The sequence below is a fragment of the Mauremys reevesii genome, linkage group 6, assembly GCF_016161935.1.
Source record: "Mauremys reevesii isolate NIE-2019 linkage group 6, ASM1616193v1, whole genome shotgun sequence".
In the NCBI taxonomy this organism is placed as follows: domain Eukaryota; kingdom Metazoa; phylum Chordata; order Testudines; family Geoemydidae; genus Mauremys; species Mauremys reevesii.
In genome coordinates this window covers 210,552-230,713 of record NC_052628.1, presented here as the reverse complement: position 1 = coordinate 230,713, position 20,162 = coordinate 210,552, and the positions used below count along the sequence as shown (strand labels likewise).

The window sequence follows — 20,162 nt, the reverse complement described above, 5'->3', positions numbered from 1 at the left end:
CCAGACAGAGTAAGAAAGGGGTTATTGCCAGGGGGCAGCACCCCAGAGAAAGGGGCACCGGGTCCAAGGAGGGACACGGGGGCCTACGAACAGGTGGATCACCAGCCTGCAGAGGGTGCTCCAGGGCTGAACAGGGCAAATTTGGAGAGCAACCAGCAGGAGGCGCCACAGGGGTGAGTCCAACCCGTTTACACCTGGTATGAGGCAGAATCTGCTCACAGAATGTAGCAAAACAGGGCTGATATTGCAGAAATACACATTCTTAAGAAGTGCTAAGCACAGAGTACTGACGCAAACACATCCTGATATTAAGTGGTAGCAGATCATCCTGATATCAAGGATGGTACAAAAACATTCCCTAAGGATAACAGGAACAAACTAACCCCTCCTAAAAGATACGGTCAGGATGACAGTACGTAATAGAGATGTTTTGATCGAACCAACATGAGCAAGGTGATGGATGATAACTAGCCACATCAGGGGGCAGTAATCATGCCAGAGGCAATACAAACTTGTTTGTATCGGGGTATAAAGATGTATCCCAGAGGGAGTATCTTTGACCAGCTGAGGGGGAATGGAAAGTCCCGCCATTCACTGAACTGCAACCCTTATCACAGGCATACATGTCTTAGTATCCTCATAGAGTCTGCCAGGTGCTATTACCGTGCTTTGTCAACAATAAACCTGGCCAGGTGCCTTCGCACCTTAACGGATCTTGTGGTCATTGGGCAGTTTGCTTGAGGTCTGCTGTGCCAGCTGTCTGCACAGAGCTGGGACAGCACACAGGGAGAACACACACGCAGCCAAATATCTAACCACACAAAGTACATGGCATTCATTCTCCAGCTATATTAGAAAAATCACCACCAAGATTTCCATACAGATTTGCAACATGACCCCAGCTCTTGGTCATGCCATCACCTCCTCCTGCCAGAATCAGAGACTGGCCCGCATAGCAGCTCCCCGTGGCAGAGCATGACAAAAAGCTGCAGAAAGTTATTCTCTCCCAGTGTCTTGTCCATAGGGTACAGAGCCGGCCCTGTGCATGTGGAAGAGGCTGCCATCTCCCCAGGTGCTTCTACCAGATGATGCAGGGCCTGTGGCACCAGAGGAGGACGTGGTCTGAGCCAGGTTTATCTGTAAGAGGCAGGGAAACAAGTCTCAGGGGAGAATGTAAAGGGAAGGTGGGGAAGGCAGAGAGGGCTCTGTGATTCTCACACTATGAGCTAACAAAGGTCTGTGAAGTACCCAGAATGCAGATTGCATGGTAGTTATGTTTCAAGTACATTTGACAACAAGTGCAAGACACAAAGCACAGCAATCAACCACAGAACTGAAATCTTCACAAGAACTCCTGAAGAGCCTCTCAGTTGCCAACAGAGCTTCACCGTTCAATACACACATAGAAAAGCCAAGGAGAGTGGATGGGTCTTATACCATGGACTGAACATCACTAAATCCAGACTCAAGGTTTGGGGACAGGAAGAATGTTCCAAAGTCCAGGAGCTCCTCCCCACCTCCTCCTATTTAGCTTCAGAACTGTGCATGATCTCAGCTGCTGCAGTGTCCATGGGGAGAGAGGTGCCTCTTGAGACCTAAACCATGAAAAACCTGCCCCTGGAGGGCAACTGGGAGCAGTGCAGGTCCTGGAGCACAGGCAGAACCGTGATCTGTGGGGAACACTATTTAAGTAGCTGCAGTTTCTGGAGGACTGGAGTTGAAGCCCCATGTAGAGCCCATTGCAGTGACCCAAGCTTGATGTCACAAATACCTGGAGAGATCTCTGTATCCCAACGGAATCAGATGCTCTCTCTTTGGCAAGTGCTCATGGCTGCTGCCAGCTAAAAATCTAGAGCAACTGGGGATCCAAAAAGACCTCAGGTTACAAGCCTTGGAAGTGATGGAGGGATCCTGTTAATCCAGGAGCAACATACTCTCTACCACATCTTCTAGCTGCCTTCCTTGTAATTTCAGTCTCTCCTGTGCGGAGTTGCAGAAGCTGCCCTGGTCGATAATCTAGTTTTCTGCAGACACTGAGTAAATCACTCCCCTATGTTGGGGGCTGGGAGAGATGGAAATACAGAGCTGGGAGTCCTCAGCCTGTGGTCGCTGCAACATGCACTTCCTCACCTCTCGCTGATGAGCCCATATACACATTCAACAATAGCAGTGTGACAGAATATACCACTGCATTCACATCCTAAACACTCCTGTAATAACGCTGTACAAAGTATGCTTCATAAAGTACTATTTGAAAACTCATAATTTGCTGGCCAGTATTGTCCTGGTAAAATATGTGTTGCAACACTGTCTATGATGTTATAAGATTCCCCTGTACGGTGTTAACACATGTTCCAAACTCCACAGCCCTGCCTACACAGAAGTTGGTTTTGCTTAATATGCATTTAAGCTGTAAGCAGAGTCATCAAGCAGGAAGGGAAGACAAAGGATGTTCAAACAGGTGAAAAAAACAGCAAGGAACATCCTTCCATGTAGACTCTTTGGCTCCTGGTTCTCAGCTGGAAATGTTTTTCCAAGAGGGAGACTGGAACTGTAAAAACGAGGGACAAACATCTCAAGCCAACCTTATCTCTCCATCTGTCACATTCACTGTACCTGAAGAGGCAAAGAACGCAGCCATTGGACGGGGGGAGGGGTCTAGACCTACAGAGTTTGGTTAGTAAGACTACTGAAAGCATGTGGTGAGAAAACTTTGCTGTGAATCTAATGCAGTTTGTTAAGTTAGACCCCAGTAAGCATTTCATATTTATATGAAGGTGACAGAACAAGGAGTAATGGTCTCAAGTTGCAGTGGGGGAGGTTTAGGTTGGATATTAGGAAAAACTTTTTCACTAGTAGGGTGGTGAAGAACTGGAATGGGTTACCTAGGGAGGTGGTGGAATCTCCTTCCTTAGAGGTTTTTAAGGCCCGGCTTGACAAAGCCCTGGCTGGGATGATTAGTTGGGGATTGGTCCTGCTTTGAGCAGGGGGTTGGACTAGATGACCTCCTGAGGTCCCTTCCAACCCTGAGATTCTATGATTTATTTTTCTTGCAATCACTTCTGAGTTTTATGCCTTATTACTTGCACTCACTTAAAATCTCTCTTTGCAGTTAATAAACTTGTTCTATTGTTTTATCTAATCTAGTGTGTTCAAGTTGAAGTGTCTGGGTAACTCCATTTGGGGTGGCAAGTTGTCTGCATATTATTCCCTTAAAGGAATAACAGACTGAATATATCCGTACTGTCCAGGGCTGGGCAATACAGAACATACGTGTCTGGGGGGAAATCTGGGAGTGGGTGTGTGTTGGAATCTCTCTGTGGTGACTTTAAGGCTGGTAAGGGCCAAGGTGTGGCTGGCTGGCTGGAGCACACATAGATGTGGCTGGAAGTGACTTACATGCTGGAGGCTGTGAGCAGTCCATGCTGGGGGCTACAGCAGCAGAGCACTGTAAAGGGCACCCCAGGTTACTGGGCAGAGGTGACACAGCTACTCACTGGTCTGGATTGTACCCTGGTATGTCACAGGGTGACAAGATAGGACCCCTGCCTTGGGGCAGATAAGCAATCTCTCAAAAGAATGGAGCAGAGCCACTTGAACACCCTGACAACTCTTGCTAGGAGCTTCAGACAGATCAGCAAAGCCTTGTGGCCAGTGGTGTCATAGGCAGTGGATAGAATCAGCTCGGACACCTGACGCTCATCCATCACCAGGCTGACGCGGACCTGATGGGAGTCAGAGACCTGAACAATCCAGATATTGCTGGAGATGCTTTACCACAACCTCCTCAACAATCTTGCCCCAACAGGGGAGATTTGGGACATGGCTAGGCAGACTGTCTGTGCCAAGGGATGGTTTCTGCAGCAAGGTCTAACTTGCTGAGAGAAGCCAGCTCCTTGCCCTCTCTTAGGAGATGACTGTCAATGATTCACAACAGTGACATCAACACCTCTCCACTGGCTCTCACCAGCCAGGTGGGGCATGGCTCTCACCCACTGCCTGTACATCCACTAGATATGCATTAGTCAAACAAAGTTATTGGGCCCAATACAGGAGTAGCTGCTTAAAATTCTCTGACCTCTTCTGTACAGGAGGTCATCCTAGATGAGCTAATAGTCCCTTCTGGCCTTACAATCTATGAATCCCCCAGCACCACAGCTAGCATCATAGGCTGACACTCTCTAAGGTGCCACAAGGACTCCTTGTTGTTTTTGCTGATACAGACTAACACGGTTACCACTCTGAATCAAGCAGAGAAGACTGTCCCCACCACTCCTAGAGAACCAGCTGTGCCTCTGTGGAGGCAGCGAACACTGGCCTGAGCTGCTCTTAATTCAGTCTTACCCTCTGAGTCTCCAGATCCCAAAAGTCTCAGGAACCTTGGATTTCAAGTTCACACACTTGCATTAGTTAGAGGAGCCAGTGGCCACTCACTGTCCTTGTTCAAAGACTTTGCTTCCAGAATCTTGCCTTTTCTCCAGCACTGATTTTCTGCTCTATGCCTCCCTCCAATCCTGCCACTCTGCCGCAGCTCTTGACCCCTGGAACAGCCTTCCTGTCTGGCCATCTTGTATCAGAGGTCACCTCCTCCCCAGTGCCCTCTCTAATCCATCTCACATACTACAGCTACAATACCCTCCCTCTCCTGCTGCTTAGACTATGTCAGCTTTGCTCAAACCCTATCATTGGCTGCTCTTTCCTCCCACATCAAGTCCCAGCTCTTCTACCTCACCTGCACAGCTCTGCCCCTTGCTTTTCTCTCTCCTCACTACCCCTGCTGCACCCCAATGCTACCTGCTCAGTGCCTCCCCACTGGCACTATCTGCTCCTGGGTCCCCGCTCAGACCCACAAGCTGTACATGCAGCTGAACAAAGCAGAGCGCAGATTAACTTGCTGTAACCCCCATTCTCTCCTACTCCCCACACCCAGCTGTTGTCATATGCTGTGGCTTTTAACAGACTGAACTCCTCAGGGCAGGACATGGTTATTGCCTCTGAAGCACTCTGCTCACCCCAGTGCCACTGAAACAAAAGCCTATGCTGAAAATGCAGCTTTCCTCCCCTCCCTGATCTCCCTATGGTGCAGACTCCCAGAAGCCCCTCTAGCTTCTGCTGGCAGCTGCTCTCCCATTTTACCCTCCACTCCCAAATCTGTGTATGTGCTGGTCCAGGGAGACTCTCCAAGCAGCCACAGATGCAATGAGATGAAATGGCTCCTCTGTTCCTCTGACTTCCCTAGGGAAGCTGCATCTACCACCTGCCCCGCTGCAGAGGCCCCGCTCTTACCATGTCACTCTTGCTGTGGGCCCCGCTGCCTTCAGTTCTGGGGCTTCCGCTCGGCAAAGGAGCCATTTGAGGAGTGGGACGAAAACTGCAGGGCAAAGTAGATGCACAATGTCAGCCCCCTTGCCCAATCACACACACACAACCCCCTCTGCCATCCCACACTGGGGACCTCCCCACCAAAACCCTGCAGGGCCCTGTGCTATTCATGCCCAGACGCTCTCACACCATCTGCTCTCCAAGAGTGAGGAAGTCTGAAACCTTGTAGTTCCCAGTGAATACATCCTTGATCCAGAGGCCACATAACCACAGGGCATGGAAAACGAGAAGCCTGGAAAACCTGCAACAGGGAGGAGACCACTGCCTTCCACTTGTAAGGAGCCCTCTTCCCCACTTGGTCCCCAGGCAAAGAGCTCCTAACTCACCTGCAGACACTCTGGACAGACAGGGTTTGCTGCGGTGACCAACGGATAGAGGGTGGATGGACAGAACCTGCCGGCCTTCTTACCTGCTGGATTTCCCACATTGCCAATCGTATGGAGGGGTAGAGGCGAGGAATGGCCCGTCTGGCCACCCCAGCCTCACATGGGTTCGGCTCCGCCCCCTCCTCGCCTGGGCTCAGCTGCTGCTCTTGGCACTTCTTTGATTTCATGAACCGCACGTGCTTGAGAACAGCAGTTGCTCCTGCATGTTGGGTGTGGCTGACAGCAGGTGCCCCATTAAGATCAGCCTGTTCCTTTTGAGGCTGCTCCTCTCCATCTGCTGGGCATGGGGCCAGGGTGTGGAATTTCAACTCCTCATAATCAGAGTCCCCATCACCTTTCTGAAGGAAAAAGGGCAGAATTCAGAAGACAGAGATCCACAGCTAGCTGCAGGAGTCTCCAAGTCAGCAGCCGGAAGTAAAATGCCCAGATGCAGCAGTCCCCAGGACATAAGAACATAAGAACGGCTGTACCAGGTCAGACCAAAGGTCCATCTAGCCCAGTATCTCTCTACCGACAGTGGCCAATGCCAGGTGCCCCAGAGGGAGTGAACCTAACAGGCAATGATCAAGTGATCACTCTCCTGCCATCCATCTCCATCCTCTGACAAACAGAGGCTAGGGACACCATTCTTACCCATCCTGGCTAATAGCCATTTATGGACTTAACCACCATGAATTTATCCAGTTTTCTTTTAAACACTGTTATAGTCCTAGCCTTCACAACCTCCTCAGGTAAGGAGTTCCACAAGTTAACTGTGCGCTGTGTGAAGAAGAACTTACTTTTATTTGTTTTAAACCTGCTGCCTATTAATTTCATATGGTGTCCCCTAGTTCTTGTATTATGGGAATAAGTAAATAACTTTTCCTTATCCACTTTCTCAACATCACTCATGATTTTATATACCTCTATCATGTCCCCCCTTAGTCTCCTCTTTTCCAAGCAGAAAAGTCCTAGCCTCTTTAATATTTCCTCATATGGGACCCTCTCCAAACCCCTAATCATTTTAGTTGCCCTTTTCTGAACCTTTTCTAGTGCTAGAATATCTTTTTTGAGGTGAGGAGACCACATCTGTACACAGTATTCAAGATGTGGGCGTACCATGGATTTATATAAGGGCAATAATATATTCTCAGTCTTATTCTCTATCCCCTTTTTAATGATTCCTAACATCTTGTTTGCTTTTTTTACCGCCTCTGCACACTGCGTGGACATCTTCAGAGAACTATCCACGATGACGCCAAGATCTTTTTCCTGACTTGTTGTAGCTAAATTAGCCCCCATCATGTTGTATGTATAGTTGGGGTTATTTTTTCCAATGTGCATTACTTTACATTTATCCACATTAAATTTCATTTGCCATTTTGTTGCCCAATCACTTAGTTTTGTGAGATCTTTTTGAAGTTCTTCACAATCTGCTTTGGTCTTAACTATCTTGAGTAGTTTAGTATCATCTGCAAACTTTGCCACCTCACTGTTTACCCCTTTCTCCAGATCATTTATGAGTAAATTGAATAGGATTGGTCCTAGGACTGACCCTTGGGGAACACCACTAGTTACCCCTCTCCATTCTGAGAATTTACCATTAATTCCTACCCTTTGTTCCCTGTCCTTTAACCAGTTCTCAATCCATGAAAGGACCTTCCCTTTTATCCCATGACAGCTTAATTTACGTAAGAGCCTTTGGTGAGGGACCTTGTCAAAGGCTTTCTGGAAATTTTAGTACACTATGACCACCAGATCCCCCTTGTCCACATGTTTGTTGACCCCTTCAAAGAACTCTAATAGATTAGAAAGACACGATTTCCCTTTACAGAAACCATGTTGACTATTGCTCAACAGTTTATGTTTTTCTGTGTGTCTGACAATTTTATTCCTAACTACTGTTTCAACTAATTTGCCCGGTACCAACGTTAGACTTACCGGTCTGTAATTGCCAGGATCACCTCTAGACCCCTTTTTAAATATTGGTGTTACATTAGCTAACTTCCAGTCATTGGGTACCAAAGCCAATTTAAAGGACAGATTACAAACTGTAGTTAATAGTTCCACAACTTCACATTTGAGTTCTTTCAGAACTCTTGGGTGAATGCCATCGGGTCCTGGTGACTTGTTAATGTTGAATTTATCAATTAATTCCAAAACCTCCTCTAGTGACACTTCAATCTGTGACAGTTCCTCAGATTTGTCACCTACAAAAACCAGCTCAGATTTGGGAATCTCCCTAACATCCTCAGCCGTGAAGACCGAAGCAAAGAATCCACTTAGTTTCTCCGCAATGACTTTATCGTCTTTAAGCGCTCCTTTTGTATTTCGATCTTCAAGGGGCCCCACTGGTTGTTTAGCAGGCTTCCTGCCTCTGATGTACTTAAACATTTTACCACCACCTTTGGAGTTTTTGGGTAGCCGTTCTTCAAACTCCTCTTTGGCTTTTCTTATTACACTCTTGCACTTAATTTGGCAGTGTTTATGCTTTCTATTTGCCTCACTAGGATTTGACTTCCACTTTTTAAAGGAAGTCTTTTTATCTCTGACTGCTTCTTTTACATGGTTAAGTCAAGTCATGGTGGCTCTTTTTTAGTTCTTTTACTGTGTTTCTTTATTTGGGGTATACATTGAAGTTGGGCCTCTATTATGGTGTCTTTAAAAAGCGCCCATGCAGCTTGCAGGGATTTCACTTTAGTCACTGTACCTTTTAACTTTTGTCTAACTAACCCCCTCATTTTTGTATAGTTCCCCCTTTTGAAATTAAATGCCACAGTGTTGGGCTGTTGAGATGTTCTTCCCACCACAGGGATGTTAAATGTTATATATTATGGTCACTATTTCCAAGCGGTCCTGCTATAGTTACCTCTTGGACCAGCTCCTGCGCTCCACTCAGGATTAAATCTAGAGTTGCCTCTCCCCTTGTGGGTTCCCGTACCAGCTGCTCTATGAAGCAGTCATTTAAAGTATCGAGAAATTTTATCTCTGCATTTCGTCCTGAAGTGAAATGTTCCCAGTCAATGTGGGTATAATTGAAATCCCCCACTATTATTGGATTCTTAATTTTGATAGTCTCTCTAATTTCCCTTAGCATTTCATCATCACTATTACTGTCCTGGTCAGGTGGTCGATAACAGATCCCTAATGTTATATTTTTATTAGAGCATGACATTTCTATCCACATAGATTCTATGGAACATGTAGATTCGCTTAAGATTTTTATTTCATTTGAATCTACACTTTCTTTCACATATAGTGCCACTCCTCCCCCTGCACGACCTGTTCTGTCCTTCCGATATATTTTGTACCCCGGAATGATTGTGTCCCATTGATTGCTCTCAGTCCACCAGGTTTCTGTGATGCCTGTTATATCAATATCCTCCTTTATCACAAGGCACTCTAGTTCACCCATCTTATTATTTAGACTTCTAGCATTTGTGTACAAGCACTTTAAAAACTTGTCCCTGTTTATTAGCCTGCCTTTTTCTGATGTGCTAGATTCTTTTTTATGTGACTGTTTATCATCTGATCCGGCCCTTACATTACACTCTTCCATCCTCTGCTCCTGACTATAACCTAGAGATTCTCGATCATCAGACTCTCCCCTAAGAGAAGTCTGTGTCCGATCCACACGCTCCTCTGCAGCAGTCGGCTTTCCCCCATCTCCTAGTTTAAAAACTGCTCTACAACCTTTTTAATGTTTAGTGCCAGCAGTCTGGTTCCACTTTGGTTTAGGTGGAGCCCATCTCTCCTGTATAGGCTCCTCCCATCCCAAAAGTTTCCCCAGTTCCTAATGAACGTGAACCCCTCCTCTCTACACCATTGTCTCATCCACGCATTGAGACTCTGAAGGACACCCCCAGGAGTGCCCCTGCCTCCAGAACATCAATGAGAGGCTTGGGATGCAATGGAGCTGTGAGAACCACTCCCCAGGATGGTAACTGGGGGGCAGAGACATAATGCGCAGCTTGTAGAGATGCCCTGGGATGGCCAGGGATGCAATGGGAGCATCCCTCTTCCCCACCAAAATACTAACTTGCGTTGCTGTGCCTAGCTTTGTGGTTCTCAACTTATTTACCATTATGGGCCACATATGCAGCTCTCTCTGTTTTGTGTGGGCCACAGGCACACAATATATATACTACCTGTATGGCCTTTAGGATGTCACGTGGGCTGCAGCTGTGTGCTGACTGGGCCATGGATCGAGAACCACTGGCCTAGCTGCTAGAGCTCCCTAGTGAATAAAGGTAGGAGGGGTCCGGGCTGCCTGACCAGTTGATAAAGTACTGGACATTTCCTATGGGAACACAAAGCAATACTACCATCGGGACAACTCCATTAGCTCAGAGGGTACAGTCTGAGCCCTCCCATCCTTTGCCCATAAGTCACAACTGGAGTCCCCAACACCTACCAGCTCACAGGGCACAGTCAACGTCTCCATGAAGGGCTGGATTCCCACAGTTCGATGGTACTGGACCAGCGCGGTGAGTGAAGTGTGAGCTCGGTCCTCCCCCAGGATCACGTAGCGTGCATTGGGCTGCATCTCAATCATGTAATGTCTGCAGCGGCTCTCACCCCTACAGAACCAGACACAGTCACTGCTCTGGGCCCCAGAACCTCTCCAGGCCTTTCTGAGCAGCATCATCTGCATCAGAGATGTGCCTAGAATGTTTTTGATGTTTTTCTACATTTTCAAATATCGATTTCAATTACAACACAGAATACAAAATGTACAGTGCTCACTTTATATTATTTATTATAAATATTTGCACTTAAAAATGATAAACAAAAGTAGCACACCTCTACCGTGATATAACACGACCTGATATAACACGGTAAAGCAGCGGGGAGCCCCGGGCCCTTTAAATCACCGCTAGAGCTCCGGCAGCTGGGCTCAGGCAGTGATTTAAAGGGCCAGAGTCTCCGGCTGCTGCAGGGAGCCCTGGGCCCTTTAAATCCCCATCCAAGCCCTGCTGCCAGAGTTCTGGCAGTGATTTAAAAGGTCCGGGGCTCCCCGCAGCAGCTGGCGCACCAGGCCCTTTAAATCACCGCTGGGGAAGCCGGTGCAGTCCGGCACGCCGAACCGGACCAAACCCAATATAACGTGGTCTCACCTATAAGGCAGTGAGATTTTTTGGCTCCCGAGAACTGCGTTATATCAGGGTAGAGGTGTATTTTTCAATTCACCTCCTACAAGTACTATAGTGCAATCTCTATCATGAAAGTGCAACTTCAAATGTAGTTTTTTCTGTTACATAACTGCACTCAAAAACAAATCAATGTAAAACTTTAGAGCCTACAAGTCAACTCAGTCCTACTTCTTGTTCAGCCAATCGTGAAGAGAAACAAGTTTGTTTACATTTATGGGCGATAATGCTGCCCGCTTCTTAAGTACATCACCTGAAAGTGAGAACAGACTTTCGCATGGGTGTTGTAGCTAGCGTTGCAAGACATTTACATTCTAAATGTGCTAAAGATTCATATGCTTCATGCTTCGGCCATCATTCCAGAAGACATGCTTCCATGCTGATGACGCTCGTTAAAAAAATGTATTAATTAAATTTGTGACTGAACTCCTTGGGGGAAAACTGCATGTCTACTGCTCTGTTTTACCCACATTCTGCCATAAATTCATGTTATAGCATGAATTTATGCATCTCGGATGATGACCCAGAACAGGTTGTTCATTTTAGGAACACTTTCACTGCAAATTTGACAAAATGCAAAGAAGATACAAATGTGAAATTTCTAAAGATAGCTACAGCCCTCAACCCAAGATTTAAGAATCTGAAGGGCCTTTCAAAATCTGAGAGGGACGAGGTGTGGAACATGCTTTCAGAAGTCTTAAAAGAGCAACTCTCTGATATGGAAACTACAGAACCCAAACCACCAAAAAAGAAAATCAACCTTCTGCTGGTGGCATCTGACCTAGATGATGAAAATGAACATGCGTCAGTCCACGCTGCTCTGCTATCGTTATCGAGCAGAACCTGTCATCTGCATGGAAGCATGTCCTCTGGAATGGTGGTTGAAGCATCAAGGGACATATGAATCTTTAGCGCATCCGGCATGTAAATATCTTGTGACATCGTTGTGACGTTGCATTCTATATGATTTTATGAAAGTATGCTGATGAGTGTGAATATAATGTAACTAAAATATGCTTCATGCAAAAGGTCTCTTGTAAGGTATCATTACAAATCTTATAATCTACTTAGTGTGGCCATTCTATTTGTATAAATGTATCATTCTTGAATCTGAAACTAGAAATATGAAATATAACTCTGAGGGCCTATTGTAATTATGCAAAGTGTGGACCATTAATGGTGGTTTGGAATCTTGATGGCTCCCATTAACCAGGGCAATTGTCTGTAGATGGCTCTGTTTTACTGATAAGTCTTCCTATATACGTGTGTACTGGCAAGTGGATAATGAAGTCTTACAGTGACATGTGATCATGTCACCTGAACTGGAATCCATCTTTAACCTGGTGCTTTTCCATTTAGAAGGGGTGGGGACCGAGAGAGGCAAAAGATTCCTGCCTTGAGCCAAATCTATATAAGGGGGTGGAACAGAACTAAGGGGGCTACAATCATGAGAAATCCCCTAGCTACCACCAGAGCTGGAACAAGGGCAGTACCAGGGGAAAGGATTGTGCCCAGACTAGAAAGGCATCCAGTCTGTGATAGAAGCTTATTGAAACATCTCTCAGGGTGAGATTTTATCTGTATTCAGCTTTCTTACTGTATTAGGCTTAGACTTGCATGTTTTATTTTATTCTGTTTGGTAATTCACTTTGTTTTGTCTGTTACTACGTGGAACCACTTAAATCCTTCTTTCTGTATTTAATAAAATCACTTTTTAACTTATTAATTAACCCAGAGTACGTATTAATATTAATCTCTCTATCAGTATTATAGAGGGCGAACAATTTATGAGTTTACCGTGTATAAGCTTTATACAGGGTAAAATGGATTTATTTCGGTTTGGACCCCATTGGGAGTTGCACATCTGAGTGTTAAAGGCAGGAACACTTCTTAAGCTGCTTTCAATTAAGTCTGCAGCTTTGGGGCTCGTGGTTCAGACCCTGGGTCTGTGCTGGAGCAGACTGGAGGGTCTGGCTCAACAAGACAGGGTGCTGGAGTTCCAAGCTGGCAGGGAAAGCAGGGGCGGAAGTAGTCTTGGCACATCAGTTTGCAGCCCCAAAGGGGTTTCTGTGATCCAACCCGTCACAGTCGGCTACAACAGTGCCATGTGAATATCTGTTCTCACTTTCTGGTGACACTGTAAATAAGAAGAGGGCAGCATTATCTACTGTAAATGTAAACAAACTTGTCTGTCTGAGTTATTGGCTGAATGAGATGTAGGCCTGAGTGGACTTGTAGGTGCTAACGTTTTACAATGTTTTAGTTTAGAATGTAGGGTTTTTTTACATAATTCTACATGTGTAAGTTTAACTTTCATGATGAAGAGGAGAAAGGAGAAAGGAAGACCGTTCATTCTGTCCACTTCTGCCATGAATAACTGGATGGACCTTCGGAATGGTTTCGTTCTCTTGATACAGAAGACTAGCACTCTGCGGACATCCAGTGAGTGAAGTCTCTGCTCCCTGGTGCTGGAATGCGGCTTAGGGTAGAATATAGGGAGGAAGATGTCCTGGTTGATATGAAATTGAGACACACCCTTTGAGAGAAAAGCCAGGTGAGGCCTGAGTTGAACCTTGTCCTTATAGAATACAGTGTAAGGGGGCGCTGATGTTAGGGCTCTGAGCTCTCACGCCCTCCTAGCTGAGGTTATCGCTACCAGAAACACCACATTATATGAGAGATAGAGATGGGAGCATGTCGCCAAGGGCTCAAATGGCAATCCCGTAAATCTGGAAAGGGCCAGATTGAGGTCCCAAGCTGGGATAGGCTGTCGGATCTGCTGGTATAGCCTGTTGAGACCTTTAAGGAAACGGCTGACCATCAGATTCTCAAAGACCGAGCAGCCCTCTGTGCCTGGGCGGAAAGCAGAGATGGAGGCCAAGTGAATCCTTATTGACAACATGGACAGCTCCTGCTGCTTTAAGATGGAGAAGATAGTCCGTTGTAAGTGGCACCGAGGCGAGTGTTGGGGACGAGAGGTGCTGCTCCGACCAGATTGAAAATCTCTTCCACTTGGCAAGGTAGGTAGCTCTTGTGGAAGGTTTTCTGCTGCCAAGGAGAACTTGTCTGGCTTGATCAGAGCAGGAGAGCTCCCCTGCGATCAGCCATGGAGCTTCCATGCTGTGAGGTGGAGCAACTCGAGGTTTGGATGTTGGAGGCAGCCATAATCCTGCATTTTTAGGTCTGGGAAGAGTGGCAGGGTGACCAGAGTTTCCACGGACATTTCCAGGAGTGATGTGTACCAGTGCTGGTGGGGCCAGGCTGGAGCTATCAATATCACCAAAGCTTGGTCCCTGCGAATCTGGAGGAGCACCTTGTGAACGAGAGGGACAGGTGGGAACGCGTATAGGAGATGGCCTCCCCATGGGAGGAGGAACGCGTCTCCGATGGAGCCCAGGCTGTGACTCAGGAAGGAGCAGAATTGCTGACACTTCCTGTTGTGTCGCGTAGCAAACAGGTCTATTTGAGGAACGCCCCACTGATGGAAAATTGATTTTACTATGTCTGGGCAAAGGGACCACTTGTGGCAGTGAAACGACCTGCTGAGATGGTCTGCCAGCTTGTTCTGTATTCCAGGAAGGTACGATGCTTGAAGGTGTATCAAGCGCTCTACACAGAAGTCCCACAGCATGAGGGATTCCTGGCACAGGAGAGAGGAGCGTGCACCCAAGTTTGTGGATGTAAAACATTGCTGTGGTGTCGTCTGTCAGGACTAGGGTGACCAGATCGCAAGAGTGAAATATCAGGACACATTGGGCGAGCAGTGGGGGTGTGTGTGTGCGAGCAGACGACAACGACAGACACAGGTGCACAGAGCCATGAGAGGGGGCCCTAGGAAGCTGTGAGAGGGGTTGTACGGCCCCTGCTGCAGCCCGCCCACAAGCCACAGGGCAAGGACACCTATTGAATTCAATGAGAAATTTGCATGTGAATTGATGTACCTAGTTCTGAGATTATAAAGCCAGAAGGGATCCGGTGAACACCTGGTCTCACCGCCTTATAGCACAGACAGAATAATTCCTAGAGAATAGCTTTTAGAAAAAGCTTTTAGTAAAACACCATGACCCTTAGTATATCATTGATCGTTAATTACTCTCACCATTGAAAAGGTATGCCTTCTATCCAGTCTGAATTTGTCTAGCTGCAACTTCCAACCGTTGGCTCATGCTCTACCGTTCTCTGCTAGACTGAAGTTGCCCATTATTAACTATTTGTTCCCCCATGTAGATACTTACAGTCTATAACCAAGTCACTTCTTAACCTTCTTTTTGTTAAGCTAAATAGATTGAAGTCCTTGAGGCGATCACTATAAGGCAGGTTTTATAATCCTTTAATCAGTCTTGTGACTATTCTCTGAACACTCTCCAATTCATCAATATCCTTCTTAAATTGTGCACACCAGAACTGGACATAGGATTCCAGCAGTGGTTGCACCAGTGCCAAATACAGAGATAAAATAACCTCTCTACTCCTGCTTGAGATTCCCCTATTTAGGCATCTGGTCACCCTATTTCTATATGCATTTCCCCAGGTTTTTTTGTAAAAATCAAAACTGAACTGTCTCAGAAATTCTGTCATGTGGAATCATCGTGAACCTTGCATGGCTCCAACCCTGCCGATGAACCTTTAGATCCACTGCACAAACTTCTGCCACTAGAGCTAATGGAGTAAGTGATGGCAGAGGCAGTAGGTTGTCATCCTATATGTGATAGATCAGCTCTATAGGGGAATGAGACACTTTTTTTGCCACTGGGTTTCACAGATATCTGCTGCTGACAGAAGAGGAACTGTGAAACTCAGGAATCTTGGGTCTATTCCAGGCTCCTGAACGGAGTGGTCTCTAGTAGTCAAAGACATTTCTTCCCCGTCCCCTCCAGTCTATGTCTATCCTATTGCTGTCTAACCCCTCCAGCTCCTCATCTGATTTCAACTGCCCTCCACTACTGCTCTGGATTCCTTGTCCCTGTTTCCTGGTCCTGTCTCACTCTCCTCTCTCCCCGCCCCCATCCCTCAGATGGGATGTTCGTTCCAGACTGGCAAAATTATAACGGTTCCCAACATTTCAACACTTCCCATTCTAAATTTTCGGTTGCTTAACTATAGGCTAGCTCTGCCTACAACAAAGCATATTCAGAACCTCTGATTAAAGGGATTATAAGTGTAGCAACCTCCATCATAGCTAGTCACCAAAGATTGAACCCGAGCTATCCAGACTTAAAAGCATGAGCTTCTACTACTTGAGTTCAAGATATAACTCCCTTAGCTGGTAGCTATACAGTTATCCTCTAAAAATCCACCAGAGGAGAGCACAAAACACAGGTTGGACAGTGAATTACAAAAGTGCCAAATATTATTATTAGACCTGCAATACTTTTCACAATGAACATCAGTGGGGGATAAACTGGGAGTTTAAGAATATTTGGAAAACAATTTTAGAACAACATTCAGTGCTGTGGTTTAAAAGAAAAAAAACCTGTTAAAACTCATAACTTAGCAGCATTCAGTGTTTGAAAAAAACCAACTTCTAGGAGCTATGGGATACAAGTTAAGAATGTTGAAACAGGAGGATGTTATGCTTAGTTACCACTTGGGCAAGGCGGCGTTCTATGTAATACCTGCAAGATTTCACTGTAACGTTTTACAATATAGAGCAGCCCAATGCTGAGTCCATTGACATTGCTGAGCAATTCATGCTGATCTTATTGCAGCCCACATCTTAATAGTTTTGAATACTGTAGATCACAATTTTCAGCTCAGTTGGTCTGATCATGCAGAGCTTTAAAATTGCTAGGCTCTAAACTGTATATTAACTACAATGTTATAAACCTGCAGGTCAGAGAACAGTGTCTCAGTACTACTAGACAGTGGCACAAGGCAATTCAGTGTGAATCACAGAAATGTAGGACTGGAAGGGACATCAACAGGTCATCTAGTCAAACCCCTGCACTGAGGCAGGACTGAGTAATAACAACTAGACCATCCTTGACAGGTGTTTGTCTAACCTCGTAAAAAACTCCAATGACTGCTATTCCATAACCTCTCTAGGTAATCTGTCCAGTGCTTAACTACCTTTACAGTTAGGAAGTTTTTCCTAATGTCTAACCTAAATCTCTCTTGCTACAATTTAAGCCCATTGCTTCTTTTTCCTGCATGTCCTGAGTGGGATGAGAGTGGGTCCAGGCAGTGGGATTGTGGGGAGGGAGGTCGAGGGAGTCGGTGGGTGTGTGGGGATGGACCGGGGGAAGCAGGGTGGAGGAACTGAGGGGGACAGGACTGGGACTGGGGAGTCGGTGGGGCTGAGGGGATGGGACAGGACTGGGATGGGGAGTAGGGTAGGGGCTGAGGGGAGCATGAATGGGACACGGTAGAGAGAGCTATGTAGAGTGGGGCAGGATGGGGAGACAATGGGGCTGGGCTAGGGAGGGTTGGGGAGAGGGACAGGGTCTGGAGGATGAGAGAGGGGAGCAGGACTGGAATGGGGGGAAGTTGACGGGATGGGACAGCAGGGGGAGCGATGGGGGTGGGATGACGGGGGAGGCTGAAGAAGAGATTTGGGGTAGGACAAGGCTGAGGGCAGTGGGTTGGGGGGAGCAGGGAGACTGTGGGGGAGGCTATTGGAACGGGGGCAGGGACTGAGGGCAGTGGGTTCAGGGTGGGAGGTATGGGGGGACTGCGGGGGAGGCTGAGGGAACAGGGTCAGGGTGGGGGCTGAGGGCAGTGGGTTGGGTCTACACTGGTACCTCTCAGCATTGCTGTGCTGGGCGGCAGACCTGCACCAGTGCTACCCTGGCGATGGAAGAGTCCTCAGTGGAAATGCAGACTTCATGACACAGACCCTCCTTGTCACTTCAAACCCAGCGCTGCTCTGGTCAGTCGCTAGGCTCTTGTCACTTTCAAACCCATGCACAGTATCTGGCTCTTTTTCAGTTCTCAGGTTAAGAAAAGCCTCTGCATTTTGTGAGGGCTTCAGCATTCACTTTCCTACTTGACAAACTGTCTGCCTGACACATTGCTCCCAGGGCATTCATCTTTATTCATTATTGGCAGGTCCATCAGATTAACGAGCAACACAGGGGGAAGCAACACAATGGTGTCGTGGATTTTTAATTTTTCAAACCACTTTGGCCTCAACAGGGATAACAGCAAATCTGGACAGAGCAGATGGGTATCAGGATGAGTTTGGGTATTTATTATTATTATTTTTTTTAAGTGAAAATGTTTGGGTCTGAGCAAAGGCTGCAAACTTCCCTTTGGAAACCTCTGCTGATCTTTTGCCCCAGGGGCTAACGACAGCCTGGAATCCGGGACAGATTTCCACATCCATGCAGGGTGAGATGAACAGGGGGAGGGGAGGGACTGTGGGGGAGGCAGAGGGAACAGGGTCAGGGGGCTGAGGGCAGTGGATTGAGGGTGGAGGGTACGGGGGGGCTGCGAGGGAGGCTGAGGGAACAAGGTCAGGGTGGAGGCTGAGGGCAGTGGGTCTAAGGTGAGCCTCCCTAGAGGGACCTCCCAGGAGGCCAGGTGAGCCAGCAGTGCTTACCTGGAGCGGCTCCCAGGAAGCATCCAGCAGGCAGGTCCCTCCCAGTCCCTCTGGCTCCTTCCTAGGGTTGGGTCGAGGGGAGGGGGGGCTCTCTGCCCGGTGCCCGCTGCCTGCATCTACAAGCCCCGCCCTGCTGCAGCATGCAGCGGAGCAAGACCTCCTTGCTGCCTCTCTGTGCGCCCGGGGCAGGGGGCCGGGTGGCGGGCCCTGTGGCCCAGGGAGGAAAGGTGAATGGCACCGGTGGCACCAGCTTGCCACGGTCCCCCTCATATAGGGTGACCAGATGTCCCGACCAATGTAAGGTCGGGATGCGGGACAAGTCCCCTAAAATCGGGACTGTCCCTATAATATCGGGATGTCTGGTCACCCTAGTCAGGACTGATACACATCTCCCTGCTAGGTGGACTCTGAAAGTCTGGCATGCCAGGCGCGCCACTCTCAGCTCTCTGACATTGATGTGTAGAGCAAGATCCACCTGAGACCAGAGGCCTTGTGTTCTGAGATCTCCCAAATGTGCCCCTCAGCCCAAGTCTGACGCATCTGTCACTAAGGAGAGGGATGGCTGAGGGATGGTGAAGGGGACCTCTGGATCCACTACCTGTGGGTAGAGCCACCACAGGAGGGAGTTGAGTACCAGGCGACACAGGGTTATAATCCTGTCCAAAGTGTCCCAGACTGGCCAATATACTGACACTAGCCACTACTGAAGTGGTTGAAGTCTGAGTCTGGCATGCTGTGCTACATAGGTATAAGCCGCCAGGTGTCCCAGGAGCTTCAGGCAATTCCTTGTTGTGTTGTAGGGGAACTGCCTGAGACCCCGTATGATGTTGCCCAGGAACCGAAACCTCGCTTCTGAGAGGTATGCCCTGGCTTGTGTCAAGTCCAGTACTGCCCCTATAAACCCTATCCTCTGAACAGGGGACAGCATTGATTTCCCTTTGTTTAGAAGGAGACCCAGTTCGCCAAACGTCATTCTCATGAAGCCGATCTGCGCCTCCACTTGAGACCTGGAGCGGCCCTTGACCAGCCAGTCGTTGAGGTGCAGGAACACCTGTACCCGCCGCTTGTGCAGGAACCCCGCCACAACTGCCAGGCATTTGGTGAACACTCAAGGAGTCACTGACAGGCCGAACGGGAAGACTGTGAACTGATAGTGGCTGTTGTTCACCACAAACCTGAGGTACTTTCTGTGGGGCGGAATTACTGCTACATGGAAGTACACGCCCTTCAAGTCGAGGGTGGCATACCAGTCTCCTGGATCCAGTGAGGGGATAATGGAGGCCAAAAAGACCATGCAGAACTTGAGCTTCTTCACGAACTTGTTGAGTTCTCGCAGGTCTAGGATGGGCCTGAGCCCACCCTTGGCTTTCGGTATTAGGAAATACCGGGAGTAGAAACCCTTGCCTCTTTGCTCCTGAGGAGCCTCTTCCACTGCCCCTAGAGAGAGGAGCGAGTGTATCTCCTGAATAAGGATTTGCTTGTGAGGGGGGGTCCCTGAAGAGGGATGGGGAAGGGGGTTGGAAGGGCGGGAGGGCACAGAATTGGATGGAGTATCCCTTGTCTACCATGCAGAGTACCGAGCGGTCTGAAGTGATACGGGATCATGGACAGTAGAAAGGAGATAGTCGGGACGAAAAGGTAAGGCAGGGTAGATCCAGTTCTTGCACTGGTGCACCATCCTCGACTGTACCCTCAAAAGGCTGGTCTGGGGTCAGGAGGTGTCTT

General features: G+C 47.7%; 1 protein-coding gene across 1 annotated transcript in view; it reads right to left on the bottom strand.

The window, feature by feature from the left end:
• Positions 1-829: 829 nt before the first annotated feature.
• Positions 830-20,162, bottom strand: part of LOC120408299 (myosin-IIIb-like) — a 121,778-nt gene continuing 102,445 nt past the window's right edge. Inside the window, exons 27-30 of the mRNA XM_039545059.1 lie at positions 10,162-10,327; positions 5,792-6,106; positions 5,287-5,371; positions 830-1,137 (exon numbers count right to left, since the gene is read on the bottom strand). Of these exons, the coding sequence (XP_039400993.1) occupies positions 5,318-5,371; positions 5,792-6,106; positions 10,162-10,327 (535 nt within the window). The 3' untranslated portion in view covers positions 830-1,137; positions 5,287-5,317. The remainder of the gene's footprint in view (positions 1,138-5,286; positions 5,372-5,791; positions 6,107-10,161; positions 10,328-20,162) is intronic.